Source organism: Polypterus senegalus, chromosome 1 (assembly GCF_016835505.1).
Source record: "Polypterus senegalus isolate Bchr_013 chromosome 1, ASM1683550v1, whole genome shotgun sequence".
Classification (NCBI taxonomy): domain Eukaryota; kingdom Metazoa; phylum Chordata; class Cladistia; order Polypteriformes; family Polypteridae; genus Polypterus; species Polypterus senegalus.
In genome coordinates this window covers 183,061,656-183,078,778 of record NC_053154.1, presented here as the reverse complement: position 1 = coordinate 183,078,778, position 17,123 = coordinate 183,061,656, and the positions used below count along the sequence as shown (strand labels likewise).

The 17,123-nt window shown below is 38.5% G+C and overlaps 1 protein-coding gene across 1 annotated transcript in view; it reads left to right on the top strand.

Moving 5' to 3' along the window:
* The first annotated feature begins 2,613 nt into the window (after positions 1-2,613).
* The window catches only part of LOC120536010 (cleavage and polyadenylation specificity factor subunit 7-like), a 140,509-nt gene continuing 125,999 nt past the window's right edge, over positions 2,614-17,123 (top strand). Inside the window, exons 1-2 of the mRNA XM_039764295.1 lie at positions 2,614-2,723; positions 3,018-3,163. Coding sequence (XP_039620229.1) covers positions 3,064-3,163 — 100 coding nt within the window. The 5' untranslated portion in view covers positions 2,614-2,723; positions 3,018-3,063. The remainder of the gene's footprint in view (positions 2,724-3,017; positions 3,164-17,123) is intronic.

The following is a 17,123-nucleotide window of genomic DNA, read 5'->3' as shown; positions in this document are numbered from 1 at the left end:
GATGGCCGTGGTGTTTTTGACAAGATTGTTTAATGGAATCTTGGAAAGTGAGAAGATGCCTGAGGAGTAGAGAAGAAGTGTACTGGTGCCAATATTTAAGAATAAGGGGGATGTGCAGGACTGCAGTAACTACAGGGGAATAAAATCGATAAGCCACAGCATGAAGTTATGGGAAAGAGTAGTGGAATCTAGGTTAAGAAGTGAGGTGATGATTAGTGAGCAGTAATATGGTTTTATGCTATGAGAGAGCACCACAGATGCAATGTTTCCTCTAAGGATGTTGATGGAGAAGTTTAGAGAAGGCCAAATGGAATTGCATCGCGTCTTTGTGGACCTTGAGAAAGCATATGACAGGGTGCCTCGAGAGGAGCTGTGGTATTGTATGAGGAAGTCAGGAGTGGCAGAGAAGTGACGGAGTGACAGATGCATTCAAGTTGGAGGTGGGATTACATCAGGGATCGGCTCTGAGCCCTTTCTTATTTGCAATGGTGATGGACAGGTTGACAGTTGAGATTAGACAGGTAGACCCCGTGTTCTATGATGTTTGCTGATGACATTATGATCTGTAGTGATAGTAGGAAGCAGGTTGAGGAGACCCTGGAGAGGTAGAGATATGCTGTAGAGAGGAGAGGAATGAAGGTCAGTAGGAACAAGACCGAATACATGTTTGTAAATGAGAGAGAGGTCAGTGGAATGTTGAGGATGCAGGGAGTAGGGTTGGCGAAGGTGGATGAGTTTAAATACTTGGAATCAACAGTACAGAGTAATGGGGATTGTGGAAGAGAGGTGAAAAAGGGAGTGCAGGCAGGGTGGAATGGGTGGAGAACAATTTCAGGAGTAATTTGTGACAGACGGGTATCAGCAAGAGTGAAAGGGAAGGTCTACAAGACGGTAGTGAGACCAGCTATGTTATATGGGTTGGAGACGGTGGCACTGACCAGAAAGCAGGAGACAGAGCTGGAGGTGGCAGAGTTAAAGATTCTAAGATTTACATTGGGCGTGATGAGGATGAACAGGATTAGAAATGAGTACATTAGAGGGTCAGTTCAAGTTGGATGGTTGGGAAACAAAGTCAGAGACGCGACATTGCATTGGTTTGGACATGTGCAGAGGAGAGATGCTGGGTTTATTGGGAGAAGGATGCTAAGGATAAAGCTGCCAGGGAAGAGGAAAAGAGGAAGTCTGTAACAGAACAAGATGCAGAGGACAGAAAGATATGGAAGATGATCCGCTGTGGCGGTCCCTAATGGGAGCAGCCGAAAGAAGAAGAAGAAATCTTACTTAAATATTAGTTCCTAAAATTGTCATAATAGTTAAAAAATTGCTGGGCATCATGCATTTTTGGTAATGGGCATTGTTTAAACTAGGTGTTTATTCTTATGGGCAAAAATATCAGTTTTGGTCTATTCAAACCTTAGAATGTTGTTCCTCCAGCGTACAGTCTGTAATGTGCCTTCTGTCAAACTCTAGCCAAGATGTTAAGTGTGTTTTAAATTGTGATTTTTCTCTGCCACTCTTCTATAAAGCTGAGACTGGTTAAAGAAACTGAGGAACAGTTGATGTCCAGTCCTAGTCACTGTAGCTTTTAACTCTTTTAGAATTAATCATAGTTATCTTGGTGGCCTCCCTCACTAGATCTCTCCTTGTATGGTCACTCTGTTTTTTTGGACAGCCTGCTCTGGGTGTATATATATAGCTGTGCTGTACTCTTTTCATTATTTATGTATTTATTTTAATAAAATGGACATTTATTTTCTTATATTAATCCCCAAACCAGTACTTTTAAATCACCTTTTCATGAAGTAACACAAAGTTTTCTTTTGTCTTCATTGCATAGGCTGAACCATGACTCACTATACTGTAAGTTGAACTTTCCAAAGCAATTGAAACCCCTAGACCAAAGACAGGTGATCTCCACTTAACTGATTATGTGACTTCTAAAACCAATTGGCTACACCAATAATGATTTAGGTGTGTCATATTAAAGGCAAATTTTGTCTGTTTATATTTGTATTAGTTTAGATCACTTTGCAGAGATATGCAATCAGATGTAATCCATTTATGTGTGTGTGCAAAAATGTATATTGCGTATAATATTTGTAATATGTCATGGTGTGTTTTAAATGGTGCCAGAAAAAGTTGATTACCATAACTGTTTAAGTCTCCAGTCATTAAAAAGGTAAATGATAAAAGGTCTAACTAAAGTTCTGGTATAGCTATCAAGCAATAGAATTACAAATTGCCTCATCATAAATGTCACAAGGTTTTTTCTAAAATGTTATATATTAAAAACATACCACAAAATCTAATGATGTAAAAAAAAATGTGATGATAACGAATATAATATCTTAACACACTGTTTATTTTTTCTATCAAAAAGCATTTTTGCTTTTTGATATAGCTTAAATGTTAGGACAGAAAAGACATATGTCAAGGTGAACATCACAAAAGCTTTGCATTCCAACACCTTTTGATACTTAATATTTAATATTAAAATATTTGTGTTCTGAGCGTGTAACTGTGGACACTCAAGACTCACATTTTCTCTGTGGAATTCCTGTGTTTATTTAAATTTATAATGTGTGGTGACTTTCATCTTGTTTTTCCTAATGGGTTTAGTGGACCACAGATTTGGACCTCATTAAGGCTGCGAAAAATGTTGGTGTCAGAGACATTCTAGAGGTCAGAATTGCAGAGAATCGAGCCAATGGACAGTCAAAAGGGTGAGGCATTGCTTAATTAGAAGATTCTCTCTTTTTTTTTTTAACATTTTTTTTTCTATAACTATGAGAACAGAAACATACCTCTAAAATTAAGTTAATTAGAATTTTAAATTATTTTGTAACTTTTAAGAATTTTAAGTTTGTTTTTGAGGAATAGAGATGTGCATATTTAGACATTTTTATTGTTTTTTTTTCTTTCTTTGCCCATAGGTTGACCTCAGAAATTACTAAAGCAAATTCTGTCCATACCTCCTTTGAACTTATTTCATTTTATTTTTTCCCCTGGAAATACAGCTATGCAGAGGTTGTGGTGGCCTCACAAAACTCACTCCATAGACTAATGGAAGTTCTGCCTCGGCATAAGGTCAACGGCACAAAAGTGGAAGTACGATTTGCAACACGTCAAAATATTGGTGCGTTTGAGAATCGGGCTGAGAAAAGTGAGTTTGTCAGTTTTTCCTTTTTTGTTTCACACATTTTAACTTTATGGTGCATGGAAGTGTTGTTTTCAATGGCAATTAAAGAAGACTTTGATTTTGCCCTAATAGAAACTGCCTGGTACTTGGAGTGTTGGTGATTCTGCCACAGCTTGTAAATAAATGTACAGTAGGCTTTCAATAGTATGTAAATTGATGGACAGTTATTGAGCCATGCATAGCTGATTATCGTTATTGGAGACTTGCATTCTATTTTCACTAATGTGAGCTACTGTGCTAGAGGGAGACTTGACTAACTAGAGACAGAAGAGCAGATGCTGGTTGATATAGGCCATAAGATTTCCATATTTTATGTACTATTCACTATAAAACCATATGTAGCTGTACAGTACACCCCCGAAATTCGCGGGGATTACGTTCATAGAGCACCTGCGAATTGTGAAAAACCACAAATTGTGTATGTGGTTAAAAAAAATGCCTATTTTTATAGTTTAAACCCTAAATATGCCCCCAAAACACTTTAATTTCATTTCAAACTCTGCTTAGTACATTACCTAAAAAAAGAACGTAAGTTTAAACTCGTATACTGTACAGTACTGTACTGCTATGTCTCCCGCAGTACTAGAATGTAAAATAGCGATGTTACCACTATTTGTACTGTAATTCATGCAAGCGCATTTTCATTTCCAGAAGCCTTAGAAGGTGTAGGGTGTTTCGGCGGCATCTTGGGGCTTTAATCCTTAAACTGCCACATACTTGGGGGTTAATGCATCCCTGGACGCCAGATACATTTTTGAGTAAATGGCACAATTCACAAAGAAAAAGTGATATTTTAATGGAACACATTTTTTCATGTAAAGAGCATCACAATTACTGCAATACAGATCATTTTACACACTGCCAATGAACTGTAAAAACTATTAAAAAAAAAAAAAACTACTGGAACAATATGTGCAAGGTACAACTGACACCATTGATGAAATTCAGTAAATCACTAAGTCAGCTGCGCGGCTGCATGCAAGCACACAGACGTAAACGCTGATGCTTGCAGGCTAGTCTAGTGCAGCGGCTGAATCCCAGAGACAGTGAGACTGCAGTGCTGCGGCAGTGGTCAACGAATGTACGGCACTAACTGATCAGCACCAGTGTGCTTGTAAATTGCACTGGAAACCGACTATAGCCAGTTGCGGCGTTCAATGAATGAACGTTACCGAGTATACTCGGCTCCTGCGTGCTGGCAAATGGCAGTGGGAAACGACTAGCCAGTTGCTGCGGTTTAAGAGTTAAGGAGAACAAACTGGAAAGCATGACAACACTCAGCTAGAGATGCGTCACAGGACATCAGTTAATCAGCAGCAAGGAGAAATGAATAACGCTGTAGCGGTCCGGTGCCGCTAAGATTCATACTGTTGAGAAGATAGCGATGTGTTTATTTTTATGGTGGAGATTCCAGGGACATACCCGGCCTTGACCCGACCCGCATGCACTCACAAACAGACAAAAACAAAGCAAACTGGTAATCAAACTGCAAATAAAGAATGTAATGAAAATAAATTAAAACAACAATAACACCCATGGTCCCCTTACATCGATTATACATGAAATACAACAAAGCAGAAACAAAACACACACAATAAAGTCCATGAAAAACTGTAACAGATGAAATGAAATGATGAAAATGGATAGTCCAGAGATCCGCATGTTGAATGGGAATATAAAGATAGTCCTACTGGTAATTTCTGAAATGGTGAAGACTGGTTCAGGAGCGCTCCTTTCTTCGCAGGAAGGACATGAATCTACTTGCAGTCCTCATGTACACAGGCAGATGGCAGCCAATCCAGACCTCAACCAACGATCCAGGACAAAACGAATAAGTTCAGGTATCCCAACAGATGGCAGACAGACAGGAACTTGAAACACAAATTACAAAAACATTTTTTTTTTTTGGTCACCGGCCCCCTTTTTTAAAGCCATGCTGACATCCATTAACCCCAATAGCCCCTGCACCCTCAGCAGAAGACCAATCAGAGCCACTGCAGGGACAGTTGGGAGTTGCAGTTTCAAAGTCTAGTAGAGTACAACGCTCTCGGATTGGCTATTTTCACTATCCCAAGCCACGTTTTCCTCTACTGTTGCTTCCTGTTCTCTCTACACTACAGTATTGCCATGAAAAAAGCCATAAAAAATTGTGGAAGATATTTGCGGTTTCCGCTAACAATTATTAGTTAGGTTCTAAGGAAAATTCGACTAAGGCCACAAACTCTGAACAGCGACTTCGCGGGGATCTACTGTAGTGTTAATCTTTTTTTTCTATGCAAATGTATTAATTCAAAAAAGTTGCAGGCATTTTTAAAGTCTGTGATGGTATTAAATTAGTGACACTGTGATATCACATTATTGAAATGTATCCAGTCTGCTTTGTGTTTTATTTTTAAATTCAGCTGAACTACAGTAGGTATTTTTGTTAATGTGTGTTAAATCATCCACAAATCTTGCTAAACTATGGTCAGCTGATATTAACTCTTAGTTTCCTAACATTTGAAGCAGCATTAGTTGCATTTAACAGTTGGTGCTGTTCTTTAGGTTGCTAAAGATTTGGTGACTGGTGAAGGTTTTTAAGAGTCTACATGTAATCAATGGCCAGTCCTCATTTCAGGATGCAGTTTTAAAGAAGAGCATACTTATATCAGTCTATAAAGAACTTTTATGTAATTTTCATAGATAGGCCATGTGTTAATTTCCATAAGACCATTAGTGTTTCAAATTCAGAAGGGGATTGTGGGTTGTTGCTGTTTTTATACGCCTCTTCTTTGGGAAGAAACACTACTTTTCCATGATGGAAACACAAATTAAACAATCTGCAAGTTTCCAACTTAAAGTTTAAATCAGAACAATATATTCCATCTCTTTTCACTGTTCCATTATTTTACCAAGTAATTTCCATTTGTTTGTGCTAATGCGATCTTTACTATTATTTTTTTCAGATTTTCGATTTTTAGTACTTTCATTATCTCAAACCTGCTGTGCATGTGTATTGCCCCAGCGTTTTTTAATTCTTTGCAATGTTCTACTTTGTCATCTACTCTGTCTTTTGTTTCCAGCCCCAGGAGTGGTTAATTCTCTTGGCACAAAGTCTTGTTTCATGGGGTGTGAAAGTATCTTTTTGAAAAACTTACGTCTCGCCCCAGGATTTTTTTTTATTATAATAGAGATATATAATACACTAGCTGTGTAAGCCTGTGCTGTAAAAAGCCCAGAGTATTAGAAACTATTGAATTCTTCAGAAACAAAACTGAAATGTACAAATGTCAGGTAATTGAAAGGAACTACTCTGGGCATCTCTGTCCTAGGAGGATTCGTTTTGCCGACATACTTGCATCGCTTGTGCATTAGCGGCGGGAGGAAAAGTAAAAGGGATACCGTTTTGCCAATGTTAGCGGCTAAGCGACTTTGTGTTTCTTCTGAGGTTTTGTTTTGCTGATGTGCTGACCTCGCTTGTCATTAGCTGCTAAGTGAGTTTTCTGTGTCCTCGGAGGTGGAGCCCTTAACCTGACTCCACCTCTCACTTCTGGACTGGACAGACACACACACACACACACACACACACACACACTTCCAAGCATAGACGTTTTTTATATATTTATATTTATATATTTTAGTGCTGGGTTGTATGACCAAAATTCTATATCAAGGTATTTTCCAAAATGATATGCCGTATACTACGGTATATTTTTCCCCATGCATGAGTGGATGTTAACCACATTTTCCACTTCAGAAGGTTGGCTAAGAATAACCTATTCCACTGTCATGAGCATTGTACAAAAAAACATTTTAATGTGCACACAAGTATTAATACAAGTTTGCATGGCGTCATAAAGTAATAGTTTTCAAGGGGGTGGCACTAATGAATAGAACCTTTTTATTGAACAAATTTTGCAAACAACAAGTTAAAATTTTAACAACATATTTTCAACCATCCAAAGAGGCATTTAGACTTAATAAAATATTCAGCGGTGCTTGTCAGAAGTTGTATTACACTGAACATGTCTTAGAAAAGGAATAAATAGTGAATATTTTTTGTAAACCAACTACACTTTCTGTTAATGTTTACAATCTCTGTCTACTGACATGTTAAAGTGACTTTTTAAATAACTTTACCATCGTTGAACTGCATAATATTTAAACTAATAAATAATAACAATAAAATAAATAATAGTGCAACTTCCAGTAAAAATACTTTTACTTCAAGACTTCAAGCCCAGGTGCATTACATAGTATTCACCAAATAAAAATAAAACCAGTGTAACTTGGTGATGACATCTTTACCAACTGAACCATCATTAACACTAGAATTACCAGAGCCTACGAAAAAACTCGTAATTCCGTCCCACCTTAAACTGCTTCTTAAATCCCTTCACACCTCTCCGCCAGCGCCCTTTGTCTTCTAAATGTGCTGATAAAGAGAAGCTAGGAGCAGCCGGCTATTCCATCCCCCCACCAATTTAGAACGTGCACAAACTTCTCTCAGCTCATGCCTTGATTGAGTATCTGGGAGTGAAGTGTAGTTTTAGAGTGGAAATAATAGATTGTTGTTTGGAACACACGCATTTCATGTCTGTTCCGTTTCTACAGTAATATGTGTCAACACATTGTTAAAACAGAAACGTTTTTTATATTCTAGTAGTAGATGACAAAATGTAGGCATAAACTATATAATGTATGAAGGCTGAAGTCCAAATAGCAAAGAAACATTTTCACAAGAATAACACAATTGCGCTGTTATTCAAAAATATAACTGCAGAAACAAAAAGCCGCCTTTAACATACGACATTGACACCAGTTTATTGTAACTGCCTCTGTGGTTCAATAGACTCAGCACCCGCTTGGGAATCAGGAGGTTACGAGTTCGATCCTGCGCCCCTCCGTTTTGAGAAGTAAACTGCTCTTAGTCTTACTGTTTTAGAATAAAAGTATACATTTGATTTCAGTCTGTAACAGCCGGTGCAATTTATGATCCTCGTAAAGGTTAGCTTTTTTTTTAATTCACTTTTCATTCTCTCAGTCGCGTTCAGAATCAATCCATACAACCCCATCTGACACGGCTGTTTTCACTAAAGACGCGCTATAGCTCTGCAGTGTACCACGATGCATACTAACGCCAAACCCCTACCCCAAAGGTTCTGACACACAAACGCTGGCAAAGCTGCCTTCTTCGTATCTCACCGTCACTTGCTTTTCTTTTTATTCAGTTTTATTGAGTGTTCCTGCCAGTCCCCGCATGTTGCTGTATGCTATTTCTTTTGTACTCCAGGACATGCAGAGGAAAGAATGGTAAAGACCAGTAACTTCGGCGCTATATGCAATCATCAGACACTCCCCATCTGCCCGTGTCGCTCAAACACAGGAACATATATTGGTGTAAAAGTATAACAAAAGTGCACTTTTATTCAAGTGCACTTTTTCCATCGCCTTTTCCTGTAAGAAGCAATGTACACACTTCTCTCTATGCTGTGGTTTCTATTACACACCTGAAAGAAAGAGACAATACATGTGAAAATATCCAGCATACAGCAACATGCGGGGACTGGCAGGAACACCCAATAAAACTGAATAAAAAGAAAATCAAGTGACGGTGAGATACGAAGAAGGCAGCTTCGCCAGTGTCTGTGTGTCAGAACCGGGGCGTTAGTATGCATCGTGGTACAACGCAGAGCTATAGCGCCTGTATTCTGTTTCTTTTGTACTCCGAGGTATGCAGAGGAGAGAATAGTAAAGAGCAGTAAGTTCGGCGCTATATGCAATCATCAGACACTCCCCATCTGCCCGTTGTTTTGTTATACTTTTCAATACTTTTTATACTGCTCAAACGGGCATGCTCAAAAATACACGTGTAATGCCACGAAAAGTGCACGCAGACACTTCATTTCGCAAACAAAACAAGTGCACTTTTATTCAAAACTACCTGTATAACCAAGAAAAAGAAAGCAAGTTACAGTCGGCGATTGATACGACAGCTTGCATGGTGCAGTGCTAAAAAGTGCAGATTTTCATTCCGTGCTATATAAAATCATCACATTCAAATATTAACAGTTCCCACACACCCAAGGACCGTCCTTCCTACATTTACGACACGTTACTTGTTGCCGTGTACACACCTCTCTGTGCTATGGTTTCTATTACACTGAATGAGCACCTGACACTGTACTTTCTTCCCTGGCTGAAGGTCCCGCATCAGAGAATTTCCAGTTCCTGCATTCATACCCGATCTGACGCTGTTCGTTTTCAAATAATATTGCATTAGTGCGATTATATTTTCACATGTATTGTCTCTTTCTTTCAAGTGTGTAATAGAAACCACAGCATAGAGAGAAGTGTGTACATTGCTTCTTACAGGAAAAGGCGATGGAAAAAGTGCACTTGAATAAAATTCTCCAACTTCCCGTGTAGGTAGAAGGCTGAAATTTGGCAGGCTCATTCCTTACAGCTTACTTACAAAAGTTAAGCAGGTTTCATTTCGCAATTCTACGCATAACGGTCAACAACGTCCACCATGTTGAACTTTCTTATTCATGGCCACATCTTCACGAAATTTGGTAGGCGGCTTCCCTGCGCTGACCGAAATCAATGTACGTACTTATTTCGGTGGTATGACGCCACTGTCAGCCGCCATATTGAACTTTCCACCGTCACTAATTCTCCAACTTTCCGTGTAGGTAGAAGGCTGATATTTGGTACTTATTTCGGTGGTATGAAGCCACTGTCGGCTGCCATATTGAACTTTTCAGCGGTCTTTGTTACTTATGGGCCCATCTTCAAGAAATTTGGTATGCGGGTTCCCAACGTACATATATACAGTAATCCCTCGCTATATCGCGCTTCGACTTTCGCGGCTTCACTCTATCGCGGATTTTAAATGTAAGCACATCTAAATATATATCACAGATTTTTCGCTGGTTCGCCACTTTCTGTGGACAATGTGTCTTTTAATTTAGGTTACATGCTTCCTCAGTTTGATTGCCCAGTTGATTTCATACAAGGGACGCTATTGGCGGATAATCAGAGCATGTATTACATATTAACTAAAACTCCTCAATGCTATAAGATATGCTTCCCGCGTGGCGCTTGTTTTGTTTGCTTCTCTCTCTCTCTCTGCCTGACGGAGGGGGTGTGAGCAGAGGGGGCTGTTTACACAGTGGCTCTTTGCCTAGAAGATAGGACGCTCCTCTACAAAATGCCGCTTTATCGCGGTGTGTCTGTATACTTAAAAGCACGTATTGATTTTTTGATTGTTTGCTTTTCTTAGCGAGCTCTCTCTGACATTATCTGCTCTTCACAGTGCTCCTTTGAAGATAAGATATGTTTGCATTCTTTTAATTGTGAAAAAGAAGACTAAAGGGTGTTATTTCATGTCTAGAGGGCTGTAATAATGTTAACAATAATGTGGGAGAGTTTATAAGGGCTTAAAATATATAAAAATAACCATACAAACATATGGTTTCTACTTTGCGGATTTTCACCTATCGCGGGGGGGTCTGGAATGTAACCCCCGCTATCGAGGAGGGATTACTGTATTTAGAAGGTCGTAAACAGGTTTTCTATGCTCTAACTGCGCAAATATGCGATTTATAAATAAAGAATCCTACTTCGCGGAAATTCATTTATCGCGGCACAGTCTGGAACGGATTAACCGCGATAAACGAGGGTTGACTGTACGTCCATAGCCTGCAGCTCGGTCACCGTGTGAGGCGGCGTTGAGTCCCCCATCCCAACGCCTCCCTCGTTGTTGGCTGCCTGCGTATATAAGGCCGTCCGTTGCTGCAGTCTCTACATTCCCTTCCTTGCTTCACCACAGGATTCACGTCTCTCTGCTGATAACTACAGCCTACAGCCTCTCCGCTGTTTTATTGTTCATTTATTACGATTATAGTTATTGTGTAGGTATTTTAGACTTACTTTACATTGTTCAGGTACCCATTTCCTTTATCATTCTAACCGTACCCCCATTAACATGTCTATCGAGGTGATCACCATCGATCAAAGAACTGTCACTTACCGAGTGGTTTCCATGCCCGGAGATGGCATCTACCTTTTCCATTCTCTTTGTTACATGTTGCACGGCCATATTAGGGTCACTCTTGAGGAACTTTGTGTCTTATGTATTGAATGACTGGGACAGGTTCATGGTGTGGACTGATGACAGTGCAGGAGATAATTATTCTACACAGGAGCACTAAAAGAGAGAAATGCTTAAGCCCTTTACCTATGCATCTGCATGTGAGTTGATGGCTGCCGATGAATTGTTCGGTTGTCGCTTTCAAGTGTACTGAAATGGCCAAATATTTTACACCTTTTGACAACCGCCAATGTGTTTTAAACATCTTAGATTGACAGGTGACGATTTCAGTAGTGGACACTTTAATTTTTTTGAATGTTTAAACTCTCAAAAGCTGGATGTAAAGTTATCGATTAAACAGGTTGTATACTTACAACGCTTGACAGATGCCAAATGTCTCTTCAACACTAGTCCTACAAATACTGTCGTAATTGAAACAAACCATGAAACTCAAACTGATTATGACAGCAGATTTGAGATTTGAAACAAGATTACTGTTCACATGGCCAACTGTACGTTGCATGCTCAAGAGCAAGCTCAGGGCACTGCTTGGTCATATTACAACCGGAGGGCCGAACTCGCAATGTGGTATACAAAGAGATCCTTAACAAATAATTATTGGTATAGTTTCCCTCAGTTTTAAAAGGTTTAATTTTCTTCTTAATAATAATTTTAAGGCAGTACTTCGCCGCTGCGAAGCGCGGGTATTTTGCTAGTAAATAATAAAAGTGCAATTTGCATTTATAATGCTATTTTTGGTATAGCCCTACAGAAGCGTATTAGGGCCACAGTGAAGAAAACAAAACTATATGTCGAGAATAAAGTCGACATGTTGACTTTATTCTCGACATTTCCACTTTAATCTTGATACTTATGTCGAGATTAAAGTTGACATTTCCTTCTGTCCGTTTATGTCTAGATTAAAGTCGACATTTCCATTTTATTCTCATAGTTTATTTTGTCATTAAAGTAGAATGTCCTAAACTGAACTTCATCCTAAAATCAATGTTTAATTTACTAGATTTTCTCAAACCCCATCATAAGCAAATGTAGCATATTATTTACTTTGTGTTAGGTGTTCCCTGACCCAGTTTTTAATCGCTACGTGCTTCTTAAACTGACTTCCTCTGCACTAAGAGGAGGCGCAGGCAGGGATTGCCGCACAGAATACATTCACTTCATGATACTCCTGCTCTGTGAAAATTTTGAATGCTAAGATAAATACTTGATATCATTTTCATGATGAAATGTATTAAAGCGAGTATTAAACATGCATGGTAGTGAGGTGGTAGTTCTGCTCCCTCACAGTAAGAGGTCCCCAGGTGTACGTTCAGTGTAGAGAACTTTATGACAGGTGTGACGAGGCTTCAGAAAATTGGATGTATGAATGGGTATTGCACAGGTTTAACTTAAATATTGTGTAATTGTTGGGTTTGTGATCTGGTGGTCGGAGACATGAACATGAAAATTAATGGATATTCTTCTGAGTGGGCTTTCTTTATTGCATGCATGCTGTCTCTATCTGACGTACCAAACCCCCTGTTTCTATCCTTCCTTTTTCTTTTTCCACATAACCAATCACCACACGATAAACGTCTTTGTGAAATTAAAACTAGTTATGCATGTTTAAATATGCCATCCATTCAGGATTGCGCCCATCCCAGCAAGCATTGTGTGCAAGGCAAGAGGAAATCCTGAACGAGGCGCCAGCACATCGCAGGGTGAATACAAGCAACACATACAATAGCAGGGTCAATATATACTGTACAGTAATCCCTCGCTATATCGCGCTTCGACTTTCGCTGCTTCACTCTATCGCGGATTTTAAATGTAAGCACATCTAAATATATATCACAGATTTTTCGCTTGTTCGCTTCATGGACAATGGGTCTTTAATTTAGGTTACATGCTTCCTCAGTTTGATTGCCCAGTTGATTTCATACAAGGGATGCTATTGGTGGTTGGCTTAGAAGCTACCCAATCAGAGCATGTATTACATATTAACTAAAACTCCTCAATGCTATAAGATATGCTTCCCGCGCGGTTCTTGTTTACTTCTCTCTATCATTCTCACTCTCTCTGCCTGACGGAGGGGGTGTGAGCAGAAGGGCTGTTTGCACAGAGGACACGGACGCTCCTCTACAAAATGCCGCTTTATCGCGGTGCTTCTGTATACTTAAAAGTACGTATTGATTTTTGATTGTTTGCTTTTCTTAGCAAGCGCTCTCTCTGACATTCTCTGCTCCTGACTGCGCTCCTTTATGACGGCGCTCCTTTGAAGATAAGATATGTTTGCTTTCTTTTAATTGTGAGAAAGAACTGTCATCTCTGTCTTGTAATGGAGCACAGTTTAAACATTTGACTAAAGGGTGTTATTTCATGTCTAGAGGGTTCTAATAATGTTAACAGGGTGGGAGAGTTTATAAGGGCTTAAAATATATAAAAATAACCATACAAACATATGGTTTCCACTTCGCGGATTTTCACCTATCGCGGGGGGGTCTGGAACGCAACCCCCGCGATCGAGGAGGGATTACTGTATATGTATATACCAGTAAACCCCCGATTCTGTAAAGAATCGGAAATCCAAGAATGGCAATCACTTTCTGTTCCATTCGATCTTTGGAGGGATGACAAATCATGGGGGGTGGGAGCGTCCTGGGAAAGTTTTCATTTAATTAAATAAATATATTTGTACTGAAATTAACCAATTTATTAAAACTAAAATTGATATTTAATTGTGTTATCATTTAAGTCCAAAATATCTTTGAGTTGCTGCACTTATAAGTAAAAAAAAATATCGGAATACAAAAGTTAAAAATACAGTAAATTGGAAACAAAAAATTCATAAAATGATAAATTCAACATAGTTAATCAAAAATTTCCTTATAAAAAACATTTTTGGTAAAGATAGTTTGCTGTCCTTGAATCAGCTCTACCTGGTATGGAGTAGTTAAAACCTTCACTTTAATGTCACACGAACGGCGGACTCTTGAAAAGGCAACATAAAGTTGTCCATGTTCAAATGCAGGCTCAGTTAGGTAACTCCCTACACGTTGTGTTGTGTTTTTTGGGCGCCACCTACTGACTCTGGGGAGCCGCTGGTTTTGACTCTGGGGTTCTGAGGCTCTGTGCGCATGCACTATTGGCGCCACCTAGTTCCCTGATGGTGACGGCTTGCTTCTGACCTCTGGCATCCGTACATATATCCAACCTTCGCTTAGTAATATAGATGACAGAAATCTCTGCCCTGGTTATACTGCAGCCAAGCTCAATTACATTCACATTGATTTTAATCATTCAAGTTGTATGTTTTCTGCTACCTTTGACTACTAGGATTTAATGCCTGATTTGTCTGTGAATAAACCTATATATTGATTACATTCAAGTTTGAATTTTTGCTCACTGAAATTACCTTGCTTATTGGCATTATCTAACTAATGTGATTGTTCAAGTGATTCATTGTTTGTTAAGCATTCTGGCTTTGCTGAAGTACGTCTCTGTGTTTATTATGTTAGAATTGCAAACTTGTAATTATATTGTACCAATACCTACTATTTATTACGAGTGGGTCTTTCTTAATGGACATTTAGAATTATTGGTTGAAACATGCGTTTGATGATTTTTAGTATTAATCAAACTTTTCAGCATGTTCTTGTGAGTATTGCCCAAGGGGTCGGTGGCTGGTCCTCAACGCCCCTTAATATGTCTTGGACCAGAAATGCACCCTTAGATTTCTTAAGCACACACCGGTGGGCAGTACTGCCCCCATTGGGAACCTTACATCTATACCATTAGTATTTTATTTAATAGGATAATTATATATGATTGCCAGATTAAAAATAAATAATTTTTTTTTAATTTATTAAAAGCAGATAACATTTCATACAGGCAAGTCAAACTTGACAACTAAGTTCAATTCAACCCCTACTCATGAGAAAGAGAGGAAGGCCAATAAAACTTTACGAGTAGAAGAGAGAGGAGGGTGCACCCTCATCCATGCTGGAAACAATATTGCTCAATCTCAAGCACTTAGACTCCATCTCTACAATATATAACATCATTTTACAATCCCTCCCTTTCAAAGATCCAAGAGGACACTGGGAAAAAAACCTCTCAATTAATATATCAGAAAAGGAGTGAAAAGTAGCAATGCAGAGAATTCACTCGAGCTTCATATGCGCAAAGCATACAATTATACAACTTAAAATTATATATCGAGCACATCTGTCTTGACTAAAACTCTCCAAAATGTTTCCAGGGCATGATCCAACCTGCGAACGTTGCAACCAAGTCCCAGCCTCACTGGGTCACATCTTCTGGGCCTGCACCAAATTAACATTATTCTGGATAAAAATGTTTAATTACCTTTCAGATAGCCTTGGACTCACAATACCTACTAATCCATTAACAGCTGTATTTGGGGTTCTTTCAGAGGGACTTAAAGTGGAGAAAGACAAATTTTGTTTGCATTCACTACACTTTTGGCACGCAGACTTATTCTGATAAACTGGAAGAACCCAAACTCTCCTCTTTTAAGCCAGTGGGAAACTGATGTGTTATACTATTTGAAATTGGAAAAAATCAAATACTCAGTTAGAGGATCAGTACAGACTCTTTTCAAAACATGGCAGGATCTAATCAGTAATATTTTAAAATAAGCTAATAAAGCACAGAGAATTTATTAATTTAGGTATGTTTACAAGCCTTAAATTTCACGCCGTTTGGCTTGCTCTCTCTCTCAGGGGTGGGGATCGATCTATTCTTAACTTAGTTTTTCTTTTTGTAAAAGCTTGATTGCTTTGTATGGATTGCAATAAAATTAATTAAAAAAAAAAGAGACAGAGGAGGGAATCTTTTTACCCCAATGTAAATGCTTATTTTAAAATATTAATAATATTTATTTATGTTAGGTAGAATGCCCAGAGGGGACTGGGCCGTCTCATGGTCTGGAATCCCTACAGATTTTATTTTTTCTCCAGCTGTCTGTAGTTTTTTTGTTTTTTCTGTCCCCCCTGGCAATTGAACCTTACTCTTATTCGATGTTAATGTTGATTTATTTTGTTTTATAATTGTTTCTTTCATTTTTCTATTCTTTAATATGTAAAGCACTTTGAGCTACTGTTTGTATGAAAATGTGCTATATAAATAAATGTTGTTGTTGTTGTTGATATAATCCTGCCAAATTTTAAAAACATTTTGAACAGATCCTATAAGTAAGAATTAGGTTTTTTAAATTTTTATATGGTGGATAACTGATGTCATATACTGACTTAAAAGATGTGGGCTAGGATTCTTCCAGTTGAGAAAGATGAGTTTTTGTGCAAATAGTGAAGTAAAGGCAATTACAATTTGTTTGTACTTCTCCACTTTAATCCCATCTGGGAGTACACCAAACACAGCTGTTAATGGATTAGGAGTGATTGTGACATCAAGGCTATCTGAAAGGCATTTAAACATTTTTTTTCTAGAACTATGTTAATTTGGTGCACGCCCAAAACATATGGCCCAGTGAGGCTGGAGCTCGATTGCAAGGTTCACAGGTTGGATCTTTCCGTGGAAACATTTTGGACAATTTTAAACAAGATAAATATGCTTGATAAAAGATTTTAAGTTGAATAATTGTATGCTTTGTGCATATGGAAATAGAGTGAATTTTGTGCATGGCCGCCTTGTACTCCTTTTCTGAAATGTTGAGTAAGAGATCCTTTTCCCACTGTATTCTTGAATCTTTGAAAGGAAGAGACTGGAAAATGGTTTTATATATTATAGAAATTCTGTCTGAGTCCTTGAGACTGATGAATATTACTTCAGGAATAGAAGTAGGTGGGAGGTGAGGTAAATTGGGCA